The sequence below is a fragment of the Alligator mississippiensis genome, chromosome 7, assembly GCF_030867095.1.
Source record: "Alligator mississippiensis isolate rAllMis1 chromosome 7, rAllMis1, whole genome shotgun sequence".
Classification (NCBI taxonomy): domain Eukaryota; kingdom Metazoa; phylum Chordata; order Crocodylia; family Alligatoridae; genus Alligator; species Alligator mississippiensis.
In genome coordinates, this window is record NC_081830.1 from 44,382,879 (window position 1) to 44,402,477 (window position 19,599).

The following is a 19,599-nucleotide window of genomic DNA, read 5'->3' on the forward strand; positions in this document are numbered from 1 at the left end:
TATCACTCCTTCCTGGGAAATGAAAAGCCCATGACTGCACACAGCCTTCCTGATGCAGTCTTACCAGAGGCAAACTGAGAGGAATGCTGCTCTTCTGCTTGATACCCAGCATCACATTCCATCTATCTTAAACCATTTGATGCAAGTGGCATTTTGCTTCATGCTCCTTAGAGTAGGGAATATAACTACAAAGCTTGATTGGGAACAACAAAAATGCTGATCATTATTAGTGCAAAAGAGCAAGATAAGGGAGGGAAATGAGGGCCTTCTTCCCCCACCTCTTACAAATATGTATAGTGGAAGTTGGGAGGTAAAGTAAGGTATCCCCCTATATTGGAACATGTACCATTCCTATAGTCCAGTGATCATGTGTTCTTGCACACAACATTCACTTTTTCCCAAAAAAAAAACAGCTGCTAGAAATTGAGGTGTACAATATAAAGAAGAAAATATGGTAACAGCAGTTTCTGCCATTTAGGCCCCCTATGCACACACAGGTAAAGATGCAATAGGATCTAACGCATGAGTCACACAAGCATGCCTCCTGCCATGGCAGAAAGCACAATTGTGAGATCGTGCATTAGATCCCACTGCACCTTATTGCCAGTGCAGGGGGACTGCCCGACGCTGGGTTCCCCCTGCACCAGTAAGCTCCTGCAACTGGAAGCCCTACATTCCCTATGCACCCCTTAGCTGGAGGGATTGCTGCAATCCTCTGGCCCTCGGGGTTTCCTGCACCCTGGAGCCGTAAGGATCACAGAAGCCACAATCCCCAGGGTCCAGGGATTTCTCATATTCCTGAGCCCTAGGGATCACTGCAGCTGTGATCCCCAGAGTACGGGGGTTTCCTGCACTCCTGAGCCCTGGGAAAGTACTCAATGATGGCGCAATAACAAAGGTGCCATAGGGACACGTGTAGATGTACCCACTTACTACAAGGAAAGATTTTTTTTCCTTCATTCTACCCTTCAAAAACAAGAGGTGCATCTTAATCTAGTGAGCATTGTATGTGAGAAAATATAGCATCTTTTCCCTCCCAATGTGGATAATTTAAAACAGGAAGAGTGTGACAATGGGCAAAGGCCACTAACAGTCTGGATCTGTTATCTTCATAGGTGTGTCACACACAGAAGAATACCAGGCAGTGAGGATATTCACCAATGTATTTGAAACTATCTGCTTATGTAGTTGCTTATTTCCACTTCAACATTCAAATCTTCTCATTCAATTAAAATCCACTGAATTCAATTTTGTGCCTTGATATATAGTTTCAGAACAAGTCATTTAGCTGACTACATAACCTCAAAGATGATTCCATGCAAACCCAGCAAAGATGTTAGATTCAGTGAGGCTGCCGTTAATGACAACAAGATGTTTTTTATTAAAGAACCTTAAAATACTGTGATGGCCTCATAGTGAAGTAGATTTTCTGACTGAGTTTGAATTGCATCTCCCTTCCAATTCAGACAGATCATGTACACTGTACAGCAGGGAAGTGCGAAACTACATCACATTTAGGTTTGCTGTCAAAGTCCCCGTCTACTGACTTCATTTGAGGCATTAGCAGCCCCAGCATCTGCCTTTCTGCCTGCTGAATCTCTGCACATACTAACGCCTCTGCCAATATCCGTCGGCTGATAACATCCAAACCGAACAACTTTCCAATTATATCTTCTCCCACTGGGGCTTGAAATTCTGGGATCAAAAGGAAAAAGAATACACAGCACCTCACCTGTGCGTCAGCAACACCATTTCATTGCTAGGCATCTAGAGGTGCAAACCGCTGGCAGCAACAAAAATTATGCCAAGAAAATCCAGGCACCCAAGGGTCAAACCCACTGAGTAAGGAAAAGTTGTGCTCCTTTACATCCATTTGTTAGATAAAAATATACTGCCCCTTCAGTTCAATAACATTCAATATAGAAGATCATTAAAAAAGAGTGTCTGTTCTCAAAGCATGCTGTTCTACAACAGAAAAAATGCAGCTTCTCATTCCTATGTCATTTCTGCATACTTTACTGATGCACTATTGCCAATGCACAGTTTTAACACCAGCTGTGTGGAGATTTTGGTTTTCTAAAAGAGCGCCCCCCTGTTGGAATCAAGAGATCACAGGGGAATCTCAGCAGGAGAGGCTGAAGGGTGTAGGGAAAAATAACCTTGAAAATATGATTCAAGTGCTCAGGGACCAGAAAATAAAGGAAAAGAAACAACTTTTATTATTACTTAAAATCTCATGATATTTAGCATAACCTTGCATGTCTTGGGGTGCCTGAGTCATACTTGGGATTGTCAGCACTACTAACCAAAATGAGCTTGGATTACTTTTTAGCTCCTATTATCCCTGACTAGCAAGGAAGGAAATTGTCCAATTTTGGCTCATGTACCACCATTGCTGTTGTCACTAAAATTAACTATGCAAAAATCCTTATTTCTTATACATGAGCCAGAAAGGCCCAAGTCAGTTTTCAGATTCCAAGTTGAGTTTTCAGGGTTGGAAATTAAGAGGGGAAATAATCCACTCCTATTTCTAAACTGAGAAGGTAGGATCTAGAAATCACAGAGACCCCATAACTGGCCTTGCTTTATATTAAGGTTCCATTTATAAATAGATTATAAAGGGCTGATTAATAGATGTCATAAGTATGTTTCATGTACTAGTAATATGTTTTATAGATAATTATAAGCACATAAGGAAGTGCTGTTATGGATAATTATGTGTAAGAAACCTATTGATCTGTTGGATTATAAAAATGGAGCAATGATCTATTGAAATAGCTATCATTTATTAGCCCTTTATATAATGTAGTTGCTTCAAAAGTTGCAGGCTCAACTCAGCAACCTTAGAGATCCCTTCCAGTCCTGTGTCCCTGAATGGAAGCTCCTATAAAATGTGACCAATGAACGGAGAATTCCAGACTCCCTTTCTGACGGGTACTTCCCAGAGGGAAGCACTGCTGGAATACAGTCCCCGTAGTGAGATCATTGATACAAAATGGTTTCCCTCACCCCAGCAGGGTGCTAGGCTATAATAATTAATTTATTTTATTTGCATATGCTTTCAGGGAAGGAAGAAGAAATGTGAAATACTGTTTAAAACCCACCATCTGTTTGGATGCCTTTTAACTACATCAGTGATTCTCAAAGGATGGCCAGAACTGTAGGTGTGCGATACTAGGTGTGTAAACACCTGCACGTGCTTCACACAATAAACCCAGGGATTTCAACTAGAAATCCATAGCGTCAAAACCATTTTGACCTGTTGTGGTTTTTCCAAGTTCTTTACAACAGACGAATCGGTCTATCACTTTTCTGTAGTCAAGAAATGAGTAAAAGCTAAGAGCTGGCATGATCTGAATGGTTTTTTAGGCATAGGCATAGACTTTTTTTTGCTGGTGGGTGCTTGCAGGTGTTTAAAAAAACAAAAAAACCAAACAAGAAAAACCCTGGCACTTTATTCTTGACTTGGCACAAGCCCCACAACTGCCCAGAAGAGGCGGCGCGTTACTTCTACCTGGCCCGGCAGAATCGGTAAAGATCAGGCGTTCTAGGGGGGCTTTTCTGGCACTTTTATCTAATAGCTGACTGACTCAGCTTTAACAAAAAGTGCCAAAAGGCCCGTTGAAGCGCCAGATCTTTACAGATGCTGCAGAGCCAGTTTGAAGTCACGTGGTGCTGCTTAGGGTAAAGTGTGCTTGGGGGGGGTCCATCTTCAAGTGACTCCATGGGTGCCGAGCACCTGCTAATTTTTTTTGGTGGATGCTTGAGCCCCAGAGCACCCACAGAGTCAGCACCTATGGTCTTAGGTTTAAAAAGGCTGAGAACCACCAAACTAGCAGGTTGTTTTGTTTGGAGACAGTGCCTTCCCCCAATGCTTCCTTGTTCACCAACAGAAAACAACTTTGAGGCTGAGGCCTTACTAGTTTACTTGATTTGAGGCACACCTGATGATTCCTGACCATATGTGACATTGCTGGCCTTGTCCTCTGGGAATAATTCTTCAGTGCAGCAAAGAGGTAAGAGAACGGCCATCAGCATGCATGCAAATAGGCACTGTCAGTCCCAGTCCCCACTACTCCAGCCTTCCTCGGTTAGGACACAGCACACACTGCAACTCCCCTCCAGGATCTCACATCCAGCACAGGAAACAATGCCTTTGTTCACCTCTTCACCTGGCAGGATCCCAACCACCACGTGCCTGGCCTGCCATTCCCTTCTGGCTCATCCATCACCTAATGCAAGTCAAAGCCAGCAAAGTAAATCCAAGTTGAGACTGCCAGTTCCTATCTGGCCAGAACTGTTCCCTGCTCCTCCTTACACTTCATCACCACTTCTTCTGCCTTTTCTCTCAACTCAGGGAGACTCCTGCTTCACTGGTTTTGCATTTCTCCCTCCCTCACCCAGGGGGAACCTCTCTCTAGGGACATTTTAACTTTGATCAACATCACCCAGGAACAACCAACCCCTTGTCATCCCACCCAGGCGCCTGCCAAGACACAATACCAGACAGCATCCACACGGACTGGTCTCATCTCCCATTTCGGTTGCCCAAGCCAGGCAGAGTCAAGCAACAGGAGGTGCATCCCACACCAGGGCAGAAACCAGCACCCGCAGGTTTGGGGCTCAGGTCACGCCCAGCACCAGACAGCAGCCCCTGGACTCGGGTCGGGTCTAGCTCGGGGGGTCGAGATCCCACTCATTTTAAAAGCTGCCCTGTGATGCCTCTGAGCACGTGGAAACGCTCCCGCTTCCCTCCAGCCCATCACCCGCCTATGGCATCACCGGCTGCTGCCAGGGGAGCGCTGACCTCACACTGGGCTGTAGTGACATCACAAAGAGGCGGCTCGGCTGGGGAGCGCCAGGGGCCGGGGGCACTGCCCGGGGGTCGCGTCCTTGAGAGGGACCCCCCCAGCCTCTGCGGGGCCGGGCCGGGGCCGCCCGCACTCACCCCGCGCCGGGGCAGCAGGATCTCCGCGTTGGCCCCATCGCCCGCCGCCGCCTTGTCCGGCTTGAGCGCGGCCGCCGGCTGCTGGAAGCTGATCTTCACCATGGCTCGGCTCGGCTCGGCTCGGCTCAGCCCGCACCGCCGCCACCGCCTGCGCCCGGAGCTCGCCGAGTCGCCGCGCACGCACCGGAAGGCTGGCGGGCGCCCGGCGCGGCAAGGGTTAATACCCCTCCCCCCGCCCCGGGACCGTCACCGCCGGGGGGGCCGAGCCGGACCCCGCGGCTGCCTGCTGACGTCACGGGGGGGCGGGGCTCAGCGCCTCCAGCTACATCTTCCCGCGCGGGCGGGGCGGGGCGGGGCGCCGCGTGGGCTCCTGTGGGGGTCTGCAGAGAAAAACAGTGAAACCGTTCATTGATTAACAGGGTCCACCGAGGGCAAGGAGCCCCCCTTCCCCCGGTTATGATTTTCAAATCTTACAGGGAGGCTCCGTCTGTTACGGGGGGGGGGCGCAGCCCCCCTAATTCGCACCCTGCATCCCGCCCCGTGGGCTCCAGCAGCCTCCCCCTGCCTGGCCCCGGCTTCCCGGCCACCTTGCCCCTGGCCGTGCGGCCGTCCTCCTGGGGTGGGGGCCGCGGGCTCCCCCCACTCCTTCAGGGGCGCTGGCGGGTGTGCTCTGCCGGGTGTCCCCCTTCCAGCTCCCTTGTTGTTAATCTATGACCTCCCTCCCATTCCTGTTTTCGTTTTAGTCAGCTGGCGGGTCCCCAGTGACCTCCCTTATTAAGGGAGGCTTATAGTTTTCCATGATGGGCCCTAACCCGTGACCTATAGCACACCAAATAGGCCAGTGTTACACCCTAGATGTTAAAAAAGAGTGAACTGGGTAAGACCAGGGTTTTTCCCCCCCACTTTTCTCTCTTACAACCTCCAGCACAATGTCTAGGAGGTCTCATTCAGAGGCGGCATCTCGGACTCCCCTGCTCAATAGCTGCCAATGCCTTTCCTCCGGCAGTTCACCCAGTCCCTTTTACAATCCAGCTAAACTGTTGAGGGTCTGTTCTCTCTAGAGTAGTTAAGTTTACCATCTATCCAATGCCATGCACCATGTGTTGAAGACTAGGATTATCTTTTCCAGGTTACAAATTAAAAACCCAGCATACGTACAAAGGGATACAGACCCAGTGTTTACTTTTCAAATTTCACCAACCTGAGGGATTTATTTTCTAGAACACAGGCCTTAAAAGCAGCACTGCTCAGCTTGCAGCTTCGGAGCGTCATGCCTACAGCCCTCTGCTCAAATTGGAGCAAAGTTAAACATCTCATGGAGGATGATGCAGTGGTCACTTCAAGGAAAGCTGGCAATATGGCCCAGTCCAATGAAGTCTTGTTCATTGCTAGTAGCCCCAGTGAAGTCAAACCAGTAAAATTAAAGCACGTGCAACTGCTGAGGCTTCAAAGCATAAAAGCTGCCATCTTTTCTTCAAGCACCACTGCAGCATTCCCATCAGAAGGTCTAACAAGATTTTTTGCAGGATTGAGACTTAAAATAGAGGCATAGACAGGTGAGTTAAACAGGTATTCCTGCTAATATCTATGTAGCCCAGGTGTACTCAGGTATGTACTTCCTTCTCCAATTGAAGGGATTGTTAGGCCAGAGTAGTGGGGACTGAGACTGACTGGCTATTTGCATGCGTGCTGATGGCCGTTCTCTTACCTCTTTGCTGCACTGAAGAATTATTCCCAGAGGACAAGGCCAGCAATGTCACATATGGTCAGGAATCATCAGGTGTGCTTCGAATCACGTAAACTAATAAGGCTTCAGCCTGTACAGTTGTGGGTGAAGCCACAGGCTGTGTAGTTTCCCTCGTCCCTATAGTCAGGCCAGGACAGTCTGAAACTTAACTATATTCACACACATTTATAATACGTACAAGTTAGTAAAAGATAAATATAAACATATGTACATTTATATACAATATACAGGTATGTAATATGAACATCAACTTGTAGGCAAATTCCATATGACCTTATACCACATATCTAAGTTCAGCTAAAACACAGGTAAGTGTTAGGAGAAGGTTCCAACCAGGGTTAGGGTCATACAACAGCAGCTCTATAACAACAAATCAACTAACAAATTAAGGTACTTAAATGAACAAAAGATGAGGTGCTGTTTACATAATATAAGGCACATGAAGGTGGAAATGAACACTTTAAAGGGCACCAAGGCCCAGGCTGTTTGCAGCAGTTGCTGTGCCCTGGTGACCAGGAGGGGAAAAGATCCCCAGTGCCCTTCTGGCCTTCCTTACCCCAGTCAGAATATCGGCTGTGGATCTTCCAAAACCCGGGGAGCCCCACCCCTTCAAGACTTTTTCTCTAGGGGCTAGTCTCACAAACTGGGGGGGAAGATCCCTCCTCCCCTGTGGGAATCCCCTTCCCTGGTAACTCATGACTCCAGGGTGAGGCCCCACAGTTGTCCTGGGCTCTCCAGGCCACCTGTCCCACTCAAGGCCCTGTGCACTATCACATGCACCGAGGGCTCTGCCTTTTGTTCAGGGTAGGAGACCCGTGCTGCCTTATGCGGCGCTGGGGTCTCTGTCCGTTTCCAGACGCTCCAGGCACAGGCCCATGTGCTGGGTTCCTGGCCTCATGCCAGGGGGTTGGAGGATCTGAGCTGCCTCAAGCAGCTCCCAAGGTCTTGGCCCGCTCCTGGACCATTATGTGCACCAGCTGTGCACCACTGCCTGGCCTTGTGCTAGGGGTTAGGGACCTGAGCTGCCTCAAGCGGCTCCCAAGTTCCTGGTCCGCTCCCGGACCTGCCATGCACCATGTTCCTAGCCACTCACCAGGGGTCGCAGACCTGAGCTGCCTCGTGCAGCTCCCAGGGTCTTCCTCCACGCAACACTCATGCACCGCGTTCCTAGCCGCCCACTGTGGGGTTGCAGACCTGAGCTGCCTTGTGCAGCTCGCAGGGTCTGGCTCTGTGCACCAACACAAGGCAAGGCGCTGGACATATGAACGACAGTGGTCGGAGTTCTTGAGCTCTGTGCCAGTCAAGGCTTATTGCTGACCAACACCAATCAATGTTGATCTACAAGCCTGTCAACGTTTTTCTTTGTACTTTTTTCAAAACTCAATTGCTGCATTGTACATATTTGTCTCCTGGACTTACCATGCATCTGATGCAGTTCATTCATTCAGCTGATTTTGCTACTTCTTCGTTTACAAGACCTTCCTTGCTGTTAACATCAGATGAAGCATGTCATGGAGACATCCGAGATCCAAACACTGGCATCAGCTAGGCTTGGTACTGACAAGATGTACACACTTGAAAGATATCCTGCATACAGGATCCTTTTAAAGTGCAGACTGCGACACAGAGCACTCCCTTGTCTGTTGCAAAGTGAAATTTCAAGCTAAAAAGTTCCACCACAATAAACCTGCCAGACATAGGCGACTAGTATGGGGTGCACGTGCCCCCCCGACAGCTGACACTGATGCTGTTGGTAGGGCTGATGCCCACCCTGACAGGGCCGCCACTGTTGGTGGCTTCTGCAGGTGCCCCCCCAGATTCAGGAGGCAGCAGTCACTCATGCTGCCAGACAACCTTGTATTGACTTGTGCCGAATCAGTGATCCTGTCAAGAAATGGCTTTTCAATGAAGAAGTAGCAAAATCAGCCAGAATGAATGAAACTGCATCAGATGCATGGGAAATCCTGAAGACAAGTATGTACAATGCAACAATCAAGAGTTTTGGAAAAAGTACAAAGAAAAACATTGACTGGTGTGTAGACCATTCAGAGGTACTGCTGCCACTCATTGAAAGAAAAAGAACTGCCTGAATCATCTACAAATCTACTCCTACTACTCATTCGCTCAACAACCTAAGAGAAGCTTGTAAGACTTTTCAAACAGCTGCCAGGAGGTGTGCTCAAGAATTTTGGCTGGGTCACTGTGACAGCATCCAACAAGCGGATGATGCAGGTGACAGTAGATGGTTGTATGAGGGTATCAGAAAGGCCATTGGGCTGATGAAGTACAAGACAGCTCCACTGAAAGACCTGGATGGTAATATCATAACTGATAAGGGGAAACAACTGGAGAAGTGGATTGAGCAGTATGGAATGATATACTCAAGAGAGTCTATAGTAGACCAATATGTGCTAGACAAATTGTCTGGGTTTGAAGTTATGACTTCACTGGATGCCAAACCTGCACTAGAGGAACTTAATGCATCAAAAAGATTCCCAATAACAAAGCTTCAGGATCTGACTGTTTATCTGCTGAAATTTACAAATGTGCAAACAGACTGGCTGCAAAGATTGCATGAGGTACTGCCACTCTGTTAGAAGGAAGAAACCATTCTGCAAGATTTCAAGGACACTCATTTCATCCAACTCTATAAAAATAAAGGAGACAGAAGCAACTGTAATAACCACAGAGGTATAGCTCTTCTCAACATGATAGGAAAAATCTTAAGACATATTCTTTTACCTAGACTTCAAATATTAGCTGAGAGAATCTATCCTGAGAGCCAGTGTGGCTTCTACCTGGAAGTATCTACCATAGATATGGTCTTCTCTGTAAGACAACTGCAGGAAAAGTGCAAAGACAAGCATATCCCACTGTACATGACTTTTATAGATTTAATAAAAGCCTTTGACACAGTTAGTTGGTCAGGGCTTTATGCTGTTCCAAAGAAGCTTGGTTGCTCACATATACTGCTGAACCTTGTGAAATCCTTACACAATGGTATGCAGGCAACTATAGTGTCTGAAAACCAAGAGTCTGGCTTATTCAACAACAACAGAGTGAAGCAGGCTGTGTACTGGCTCCCACATTGTTTAACATTTACTTCTTGTTTCTGCTTCAACACATATTCCATGATGTTCAAGAGGGTCTCTCTCAGCACTAGACATAATGGAGGACTGTTTAACATTGCAAGACTCAGAGCTAAAATGAAGGAAAAGGAGATCATCATAAGGGACCTGTTGTTTGCAGATGATGCTGGCCTTGTGGCTCACAGTGTTGATGCCCTACAACATCTCATTACCAAGTTCTCTAACACATGCAAAATCTTTGGGCTAGCAATAAGCTTGAGGAAGACTTATCATGCACCGAAGCTTTTCAGAACCAGTTCCAGATATCATCCTAGATCATCTGGATGTTGTTGACTATTTTTTCTACCTTGGCTCTACTGTTACCAGCAATGTAGATCTTTGACCAGGTGTGGGCAAAATATGGCCCATGAGGCCATTCTATCTGGCCTGCAGGGCCCCTAAAAAATTTAGGAAATGAATATTTCTCTGCTCTTGGTTCCTATAAAAAATGACAGGGACCAGGGGCAGTAAGACCCAGGGGAAGCCCGGTGGGCTCCCGCAACAGCAGGGCCTGCAGGCCCTGCCTCCTCAGTCGGAAGCCCCAGCTGGGGCTTCTGGCCTGGGACCATGTGGCTGCCCAGCGCCAGAACCGCAGGCAAGGGGTGATGGGGAGGGCAGGGGAGAACCCTAGGCAGGGAAGGAACCTGGGAAAGTGTGGCCTGGGGAAAAGCTGAGCGTGGGGTTGGGGGGAAAGCAGCCCCTCACCCACCCCGTGCTGCAGCCACTCGCAGCCCGGGTGGGGCTGCCTTTGCCTGCTCCAGACAGCCCCGTGTGGGCTGCGAGCGGCTGCAGCAGGGAGCACCGGCCGCAGGGTGGGGGAGGGGCTGGTTTCCCAGCCTCCACTCCGTGTTCGACTTTTCCCCAGGCTTCTTCCCGCTCCTTCCTGGAACGAAGGAAAGCAGCCCTTCCCTGCCCCATGGCCAGCTTTCCCTACTGCAACCACTCACAGCCCGTACGGGGCTGTCCTGAGCAGGCAAAGGCAGGCCCACACAGGCTGGGAGTGGCTGCAGCACAGGGCGGGCGGGGCCACTTCCCCCCGCCACGCTCAGCACCACCTTGAAACCTGGCCCCACTGCCAGCCTGGGCCCCACACCAGCTCCGGGCTCGCCCGTTGGGGCTGCACATGACGACAGCAGCTGTGGCCATCCTGCTTGCCACACCAGGCAGTGTTTGCCACTGCTGCCTCTGTGCTGCCCAGCGAGTAAGCTCCGGGCAGGCAGCAGCAGCCAACGCTGCCCAGCGCAGCAAGTTGGGGGTTGCAGCTGCTGCTGTCACGCGCTGTCCCAAGGGGCAAGTCCAGAGCCAGCACAGGGCCCAGGCTGGTAGCAGGGCCGGGTTACAAGCTGGTGCTGAGCACGGGGAAAAGCAGCCCCTCACTCGCCCCATGCCCAGCACCCCACGCTGCAGCCACTTACAACCTGTGTGAGGCTGCCAGCGCCTGCAGGAGGGAGCACCAGCCATGGGGTGGGTGAGGGGCTGCTTTTCCCCACTCTCAGCACCAGCTTCTTCCCTGCCAGCGAGCAGGGGATTGGGGCTGTGCACTCAGGATTGAGGGGGTGGGGAGCCAGTGGGAGCACAGGGCAGCACCGGTGGGGCCCAGAGCAGGGTGGCAAGAGTACAGGGGTCCAAGCCAGCAGGGGCTCTATGGAACTGGGCCAGCTCCCCGCTTTCCCTGCTGGTGCAGCCCAGCTTTGGTATGGCTCAGGTATGGTCATGTCAAGCGAATGCTGGATCACAGGATCCCAAATAACATGCTGTACTGTGAAGCTTGTAAAGGGTCTAGAAATAGAGGAAGACTGCTGTGCTGATTTTGGGATGCTTGCAAAGATGACTTAGCATGCTTTGGAATCTCTGCAGATGATTGGGAAAGGAGTGCAGAATGCTGCTCTGGTTGGTGGAGTCAGCTTGCAGATGGAGTGAGATGCTGTGAGGTAGACTAGATCAAGTTTTGTGATGACGAAGAAAGAATCTGCTGCTCAGATTCAGAGCATTGCTAATGCATGGGTGTGCCTTACCTGTGGGCAGGACTGTCACTTGTGCGCCAGATTCAGCAGCCATCAACAAACTCATTGTCACATACCCTATGCTCTCTAAAGTGTGACCGTGCCAATTGAATAATGTCAATATGAAAGTTGCCCATTTCACCATCACAAGTTCTGTTGTGGCCATTAGGATTTGTTCCTTTGTTTCTCACCTCTAATTTTTGTAAAAGTTTGATGCATTCCTCCAAGATTTGTGGGAGAGACTTTATAACAAAGTCTTAAGGGTCTCAGTTGCCCTGTTCCAAGAATTCTGCAATTGATTAGATGTACAGAATGACAGAAGCAGATGCTGTCAAAGAGAAAGAGTTTTCGATGAACCAAGAGGTATCCGTGGAAACCCCAGACTACTTGTTACTTTAAGGCATGAGGCAAGAAATGTTGCAGTGTAGTGCAGTGCTAATCAGGACAAGCTTTGGGGAGGACAATATGATGTAATCTGCCTCAACCTTCACAGCAGGACTCTGATAAGACGGGGATGAGTGACTGGTCTCTGCCTGGCAGAGAGAATGACAGTAGACTGCAGAAGAAGCAAGGTGGGAGAAAGCACTCAGCAAAGACAGCTAAGGGGAATGAGATCCAGCAAAGGGACACTTGGATGTGCTCAGGTTTATTTTAGTTTTAGCTGTCTGTCAGATTTGTAACCAGATAAGAGTAAAACTGATTTAAAGGGCCTGCTGACTGAGGCCAGCTTTGGACTTGCAGTCTCTACAAAAGCTTGCACAAACAACAAGAGAAATTGATAGATTACCTAACTGCACAGGGATGCATTCAAGACCGCTGTATACAAAAGAAGGAGAAAAGAAAAGCAAATGCTGGCAAGCATGCTAAGAAAAGGAAGTAGAAAAATAATAAAAGAATGCTCTCTTCTTTTCAAATACAGTGGCGTGGGCTGTTCCTTGCAACAATAGTAGCATAGCATGTACAGATGAAAGTGCGACAAGCTGACGCTGTCTCTTTAAAGCATAGTTATAATAAGCTTTTTATGAGAATTTTCTTTAAAAAGTCTAATTATTAGACTCCAAGTCCCACTGCTTAAACCTTATACCATGGACTAACCCATTTTAAAATAAGGGCTCACTTTCACGTCCAAAATAAATCATAGATTTCATAGATGTTTAGAGTCAGAAGGGACCTTAGTAGATCATCAAGTCTGACCCCCTGCCAGGTGCTTGTCCAGTTTCCTCTTAAAGACCTCCAAGGTAGGGGAGAGTACCACCATTCCAGATTCTGGTAACCCTTATCGTAAAGAAGTTCTTCCTGATGTCTAACCTGAATCTGCTCTCTGTCAGTTTGTGGCTGTTGTTTCTAGTAACTCCAAGGGGTGCCCTGGTAAACAGAGCATCTCCTATTGCTTGCTGTCCCCCACTGATGAATTTGTAGACGGGCACTAGATCCCCTCTCAGCCTTATCTTGCACAGGCTGAAGAGATCCAGGTCCCTCAGTCTCTCCTTTTAGGGCCTTACCTGCAGGCCCCTAACCATCCGAGTAGCCCTCCTCTGGACCCTCTCAAGGTTTTCCACATTCCTCTTGAAGTGCAGTGCCCAAAACTGAATGCAATATTTCAGCTGCGACCTTACCAATGCTGCACAGAGGGGAAGTATCACCTCCCTAGATCTGTTCATGATGCACCTGCTAATGCATGATAGAGTGCAGTTAGCTTTACTAATCACTTTGTCACATTGACAACTCACATTTATCTTGGAGTCGACTATGACTCTGAGATCCCTTTCTGCTGCTGTGCTGCTTAGGAAGTCATCTCCCAGTCTGTAAGTGTGTTGGAGATTTCTTCTCCCTAGGTACAGCACCTTATCTTTGTTAAACTGCATCCTATTCTGCTCTGCCCACTTTTCCAACCTGTCCAAATCCACTTTAATCTATTCCCTGCCCACTAATGTATTTACTTTGCCCCATAATTTGGTGTTGTCCACGAATTTGGACAGTGTTCTCCATGCCCTCATCCAGGTCACTGATGAAGACATTGAACAGCACTGGTCCAAGGACTGAACCCTGGGGGACCCCACTGCCCACATCTTTCCAGGTCAATACCGACCCGTCTACCACCCCCCTCTGGGTGTGTCCCTTAAGCCAATTTGTCACCCACCTGACCATGTCATTATCTATCTCACAGCTGCTTAGTTTATTTATGAGAATGGGGTAAGACACAGTGTCAAAGGCCTTTTTAAAATGCAAGTAAATGACATCAACCTTGACTCACACATCTAAGCATTTTGTGACCTGGTCATAAAAAGAAACAAGAGCAGGCAGGATCTACCTGCTGTGGACCCATTCTGGTTGCCCTTTAGCACTGTTTTGCCTGCTGGACTCCCACAAATGTAATCCTTAATAATTTGTTCAAAGGTTTTCCCAAGGGTAGAGGTGAGACTAACCGGCCTATAGTTACCTGGATCCTCCTTCCTCCCCTTCTTGAAAATAGGGATCACACTGGCCCTTTTCTGGTCATCTGGGACCTGACCTGAGCATCACAAGTGCTCAAACAGTTGTGCCAGTCGTTCTGCTATGACATTAGCCAATTCCTTCAGCACCCTTGAATGAAGATCATCTGGGCCTGCTGTCTTGAACACATCCGACCCCTCCAAGAGTCCCTTCACTAGGTCGGCGCTAAGTGTTGGTGGCTTGGCGTCCCTCCTGTGCCTGCCTATAGTCCAATTGGGAGATTTGTCTTGATCCATGTTCAGGAATACAGAAGCAAAAAAATTCATTGAAGAGTTCAGCATTGTCCCTCTTATCTGTCACCTATTGCCCTAATCTATCCTGTCTGTCCTTCCCTAGTCTACCCCCTTCTTCCACAGTCTGTATGCCTCTTTTTACTCCTAGGCTTTCCTGGATTTCCTTGCTCAGCCAAGCGGGTTTCTTGGCCCTTTTCTCCCCTTTTATGTGCAATAGGATTGCCCCCTTCTGTCACCATCCCCATTGGAGATGATTGAAACATGAACACTTCTACTACAACTACTTGGTACTTACCTACCTTTTGACAAAATGTACACTGCGTGAAACATTAAGAAGTTAATCCATACACCATTACATGTGATGGTAGATAAATAACCAGTAAAAGCATTATTCTAGTTTTAGCCAATCAAAAAGATTTAAGGCCATAGTTTTCAAAAGTAACCTGATTTTTAGAGCTTAGGCATGGGCCTGAATTTCAGAGGTGTTTCAAATCAAGCCCAAGATATCTCAGGTAGGCACTCAAAAATCAATAACCAACTTTACAGAATTGTATCTCTAGTGCCTTTCCCAAAGCCATACAGCAAACCAGGGATGGAACCAGAACAAGAGCTCAGAATTTTTCACCTCCTCACCATAATCTTAACCCAGCTGAACTCTTCTTCTACTCTGTTTATCACAAACACTTGGAAGTTTGAATGCACAATTATGACCCTGCCAATAATGTAGCTCTTCCATATTATAGTAGAGCCTTGCTATCTGGACTTCCAGAACCAATCTCCTGTTCACATATACAAACTGTTCAAACAAAAGAGACATCCAAAATGTAAAATAGCATAAAAATAAAGAGCAACATAAAACAAACTTTTATCACTTCCTCTCAGCAGCCAGGCTAACATTAACCATGTCCATTTGTGTACATGTACCTGTACAAACATTCATTCTTTTTTTGCATTAATGGTGGCCAGATTTTTTTTTATATTTGTGGCAGGAGTTCATCTAATCCGAGTGATCATAGAAACAGGGCTCAGCTAAATGGGGTCTGCTTTGTCAAGTAGCAGTGTTTTTGTTGGATACATAGCACACCACTGAAGCACTGCATGATATAAAAGAAGCATTCCAGAAGCTTCCCTCCATCATACAAGTGGGAGAGGTCAAACTCAAAACTGAGGGATTAGAACAGAAAAAAAGAGCTAAATCCTACAAAAAATTCTGATAAATAAGAGAAAATGCACACAATTTCCAATTTATTTTAAGCCAGACTGGAAAACAGATGTGCAAGACCTCATTATTCCTCCATGTTGTTATTAAATACAAAGAGTACCATTGTACTTAATCACCCCAGAATGGATTGCAACTTGATTGCTGTGGACGTTTACAAAAATGCATGATATTATTATGGATATTTTCGAACCGTAGTGCTTACCATCTAAAAGCCTTCAGTTTGTTCCACATAGGGCACAAATATGACTATAGATCTGGGAGCCTCAGCCATGGGAGAGGACAAGCCAGGGGATGGAGGTTATAACGCTTTCATATTTTAGGACTGTGGAAAGAAACAAACATGAGGTTTCTACAGCTAATTAATGAAGTCATGAGGGAATTAAGTGTATTGATTTCTCTAGACAGGGGTATAATGAAAGTAGCATAAAACAACGTTGTGTTAGCATAACAGCACCCAGTAATGGTGCTTTACTACTTACCCCACCAAGAACGGAGCCAACCTGGCTCCCCTCCTTAGTATAACCACTTATTTCCTTCTAGAAATGGAAAATGGGACTCATCAAATGCGTCAGTGACGTTGCTGAAGGGACAAGCCTCCAGCACACAAAACAGCTACAGCGGATGCAGTTTTCCAAAACTAATCAGTCCACTCCTCATTACGGAGGACCCGGGCTTGGAAGGTTGAGGGGAGAAAGCAAGTTAGTCTTTTTGCTGCTGATTCTGTAATGACACCTGTCATTTCATAACATTGTTTAAAACTGTTTGAGATGGACAACACATGAAAAAGCCCATGCCTGCCAACATGAAGTTGGAGAAAAACTCTCTCTCCAGTAGATCTAAGAATCTATATTTCACTATCAGTTTTCTTTTTGGTTTGCTAAATGCAGTCAATGTAAACTTGGCTCCACTTTGTTTGCTTCATCATCTGTGACGAAATCAATGGTAGTATGCACAGACCCTGAAACAATTTCCCAATGCTTTTGAAGGTAGCAGGAGCACAGGCAACAGTTGCCTACACAACAGATGTGGGTGGGGCATGACATGTTATTTGCATGTACAGTATAAGTCTTTTTTTTTTTTTTAAATCAATCTTAGTTTACCATTTGGATGTTTTCCTATAAAATTTGAAAAATGGTTAAATTCAGGTTCTAAAACCCCTAATAGCTTTCCTTTATTTTTAAGGTTTTCTACAAAATATAAGTGACAACCAGTGTCTTCCTGACATGTATCCTGCTTTTGTTAGTAATTCAATTATTTCTTTTAAATGCGTTTAAAAAAAATTACCCTGGCCATCATACACCACATCCCTAGCCAAAACAATTTTTCATTAGGAAACATATTGCTGCTGCATATCCCATTAGGCTAAGGTTTATATTACAAAAGCTGACACAATAGCAACCTAAAGTTGCTTAGTAGCAGTTTATAAGCAGGCATCTCATTGTAGGGAAGAGCTAAAGATATTGCATGTAGAACATCTGGTTGTAAGCTACCATCCGTTTATTACTAAGAGAGCTGGTTCCAGTTTAAAACTGTCATCCCACCAACTTTATTAAACCCCCAAGATATTTTATTAGGCCTTAATAACAAAGTTTCTAATCTCCTGTGTATAATTAAGCTGAATACTAGGAAAAATTTACTTGACTGATCTTTCATTAAGAATAGCAGCACGATAGCACTTTTGAAGTAATGCATCAGTAAGAACTTTATAAACCTTTATCAAAGAAACAGCCCTACTGTTGTGCCACTGTTCACCTTTTAAAATGTGCTACTCAATGTAGAAATCAAGAATCCAGCTAAATGATTTAAAGACATGAGAGAAAAACCTTTAATAAATATTGACCCAGCTAGAATTTAATTTGTTTGTTTTTACTGTACCACATCAATTTTATAGTGCAGCCATGTGTATTAATGGCCACCATTACAACAGGCTAGGAGAAAATGTGAATTTTAAAGTCATTAAATAATTCAGTTTTCTCATTGCATTGCTTATAGAGGCTCATGTAAATACACCCGATAGATAGAAATAAACAGAGCTCAGTAGCACAAAGAATGCATTTATTTCTTTTACTTTCCTGTGGTATATTGATCACACGCTGACTGTGGTAGAAAACACATACAGAGACTGAGTAAGAAAAAGTTATAATGTCTTTTTTGAAAGGAATACTAACAAGGGCGGAAGGTACACTGCCATTTTTGTTTCACTCTTTGCAGAAATACATACTTGTAATGATCTCATGTATTTGCAGTAGGCCATGGAATTATCTGTCCCTAAAGTACATAACTAATACAGCTTTCTCCTAAATCTCCACACATCTCCATTAGGTTCCATGACAAGGAAGAACACCCACCCATAGCTTAAATGTCCTACAATAATTGTCTCAGTTCTGGGTGGTACATCCATTAACCCACTAAGATAGTCTGTTGACCCCCTATCCATCTCCATTATGGATGCAGCCTTTTGCATTTTCTATTGCTTGCTCAGAAATCAAACCAATGGTTAGAGACCACAGGTATACTGTACCATCTGGGAGGCTGAGTGAAACTACTTTCAAATTATGTACTTTAGGTATAACAGGTAAATAATTTTCTCCTAATGGTAAGATCATCCAGGATAACCTCACCCCCTGAGACAGAAAAACTCCAGGGCAGGGCTCTTACACTATCTAGTAGCAATTCATTCATGATGGGGGAAGGGAGGAAGAAAAAGGAGTAAAGACACTGAAGTGATGGTACAAAAGTTTCAAAGTAGAATAAATATGTCAGAGTACCCAGACCAAAATAGAAACCCCTGATCTGCATAAGGAGACAAAACACTATATATCTAAAGCAGGGGTGGCCAAAATGCAGCATGCAGACTGGATCTGACCAGCCAAGGGATTTTATCTATCCTGTAATGCAGGAGCCAGCAACCCCTGGCACACGTGCTGAGCATGGCATGTGAAGCCATTTTGTTCGGCACGTGACCGCCAGCCTGGGCTCTAGGCTGCTGCTGCCAGCCACAGAGCCCGGCTCCCAGCAGGTGGCTGGGAGGTTACAAGCCCTGCTGCAAGGAGCCTGGGCATCATGGCTGTTAGCAGGTACCTCAGAGCCTGGGCCAGCTGAGTCAGGAGGCTGCAAACAGCTGCTGCCTCACCACCCCAGCTGACGGGTGCAGTGGTGGCCACCTCCCAGCCCCAGCCACAGCCCCAGGCAGGCAGCAGGTGCTGGTGATGCTCCCCACCATGCTGCCCTCCCACACCACCTCTGCAGAGCAGCATATGGAACCTGTCATGGCAGGGCACCGGGGAGGCACACGAAAGCTGCCTGCTGTTCTGGCCACACTTCCCCTGCAGGTGGGGGCAGCAGCGAGGGGCACAACCCTGTGCTGCTGCCCCCGTGCACACAGGGGAAGTGTGACCAGGGCAGTGTGGAGCTTGCAGCGGCAGGCAGCTTCCCCGTGCAGCCCTTCTGTGCGCTGCCGCTCCAGGTCGCACATGCTGTGCTCCAGATGGCCCAGGGGAGGGCAGTACGGCTGGGAGTGCAGCGTGTGTGACCCGGAGTGGCAGCGCACTGAAGTTTTATTTATTGTCCTGCAGTAGGTGCTAGTTCTACAGGCAGGGCCATGCAGAGACTGGATCATGGCTCTGCTCCAGGCCTCAGCCCAGCATTGTCGCTGCCCCAGTATCCCGGCCCCTGCCTTGCCCAACCATCCTGCTCCAGGATGCTGTTCCCTGCCCGCCCACAGGCCCACGCCATCCATCCTGCCAAACATGCTCTGCCAAGTAGGTCCTGGGCCAGTCTTCATGGAGACCATGCCCACCTACCTGCCTGTTCTGTCTGAAGCCC

General features: G+C 47.2%; 1 protein-coding gene across 4 annotated transcripts in view; it reads right to left on the reverse strand.

Moving 5' to 3' along the window:
- ITM2C (integral membrane protein 2C) overlaps window positions 1–19,599 on the reverse strand; it is an 88,729-nt gene that overhangs the window by 39,832 nt on the left and 29,298 nt on the right. Inside the window, exon 1 of one of the 4 annotated variants that reach the window (XM_059730920.1) lies at window positions 4,949–5,187. The exons of 1 other annotated variant lie outside the window; for it this stretch is intronic. In XM_059730920.1, coding sequence (XP_059586903.1) covers window positions 4,949–5,050 — 102 coding nt within the window. In that variant the 5' untranslated portion in view covers window positions 5,051–5,187. 2 more of the 4 variants (XM_006274166.4, XM_019478716.2) reach the window with 2 other exon arrangements.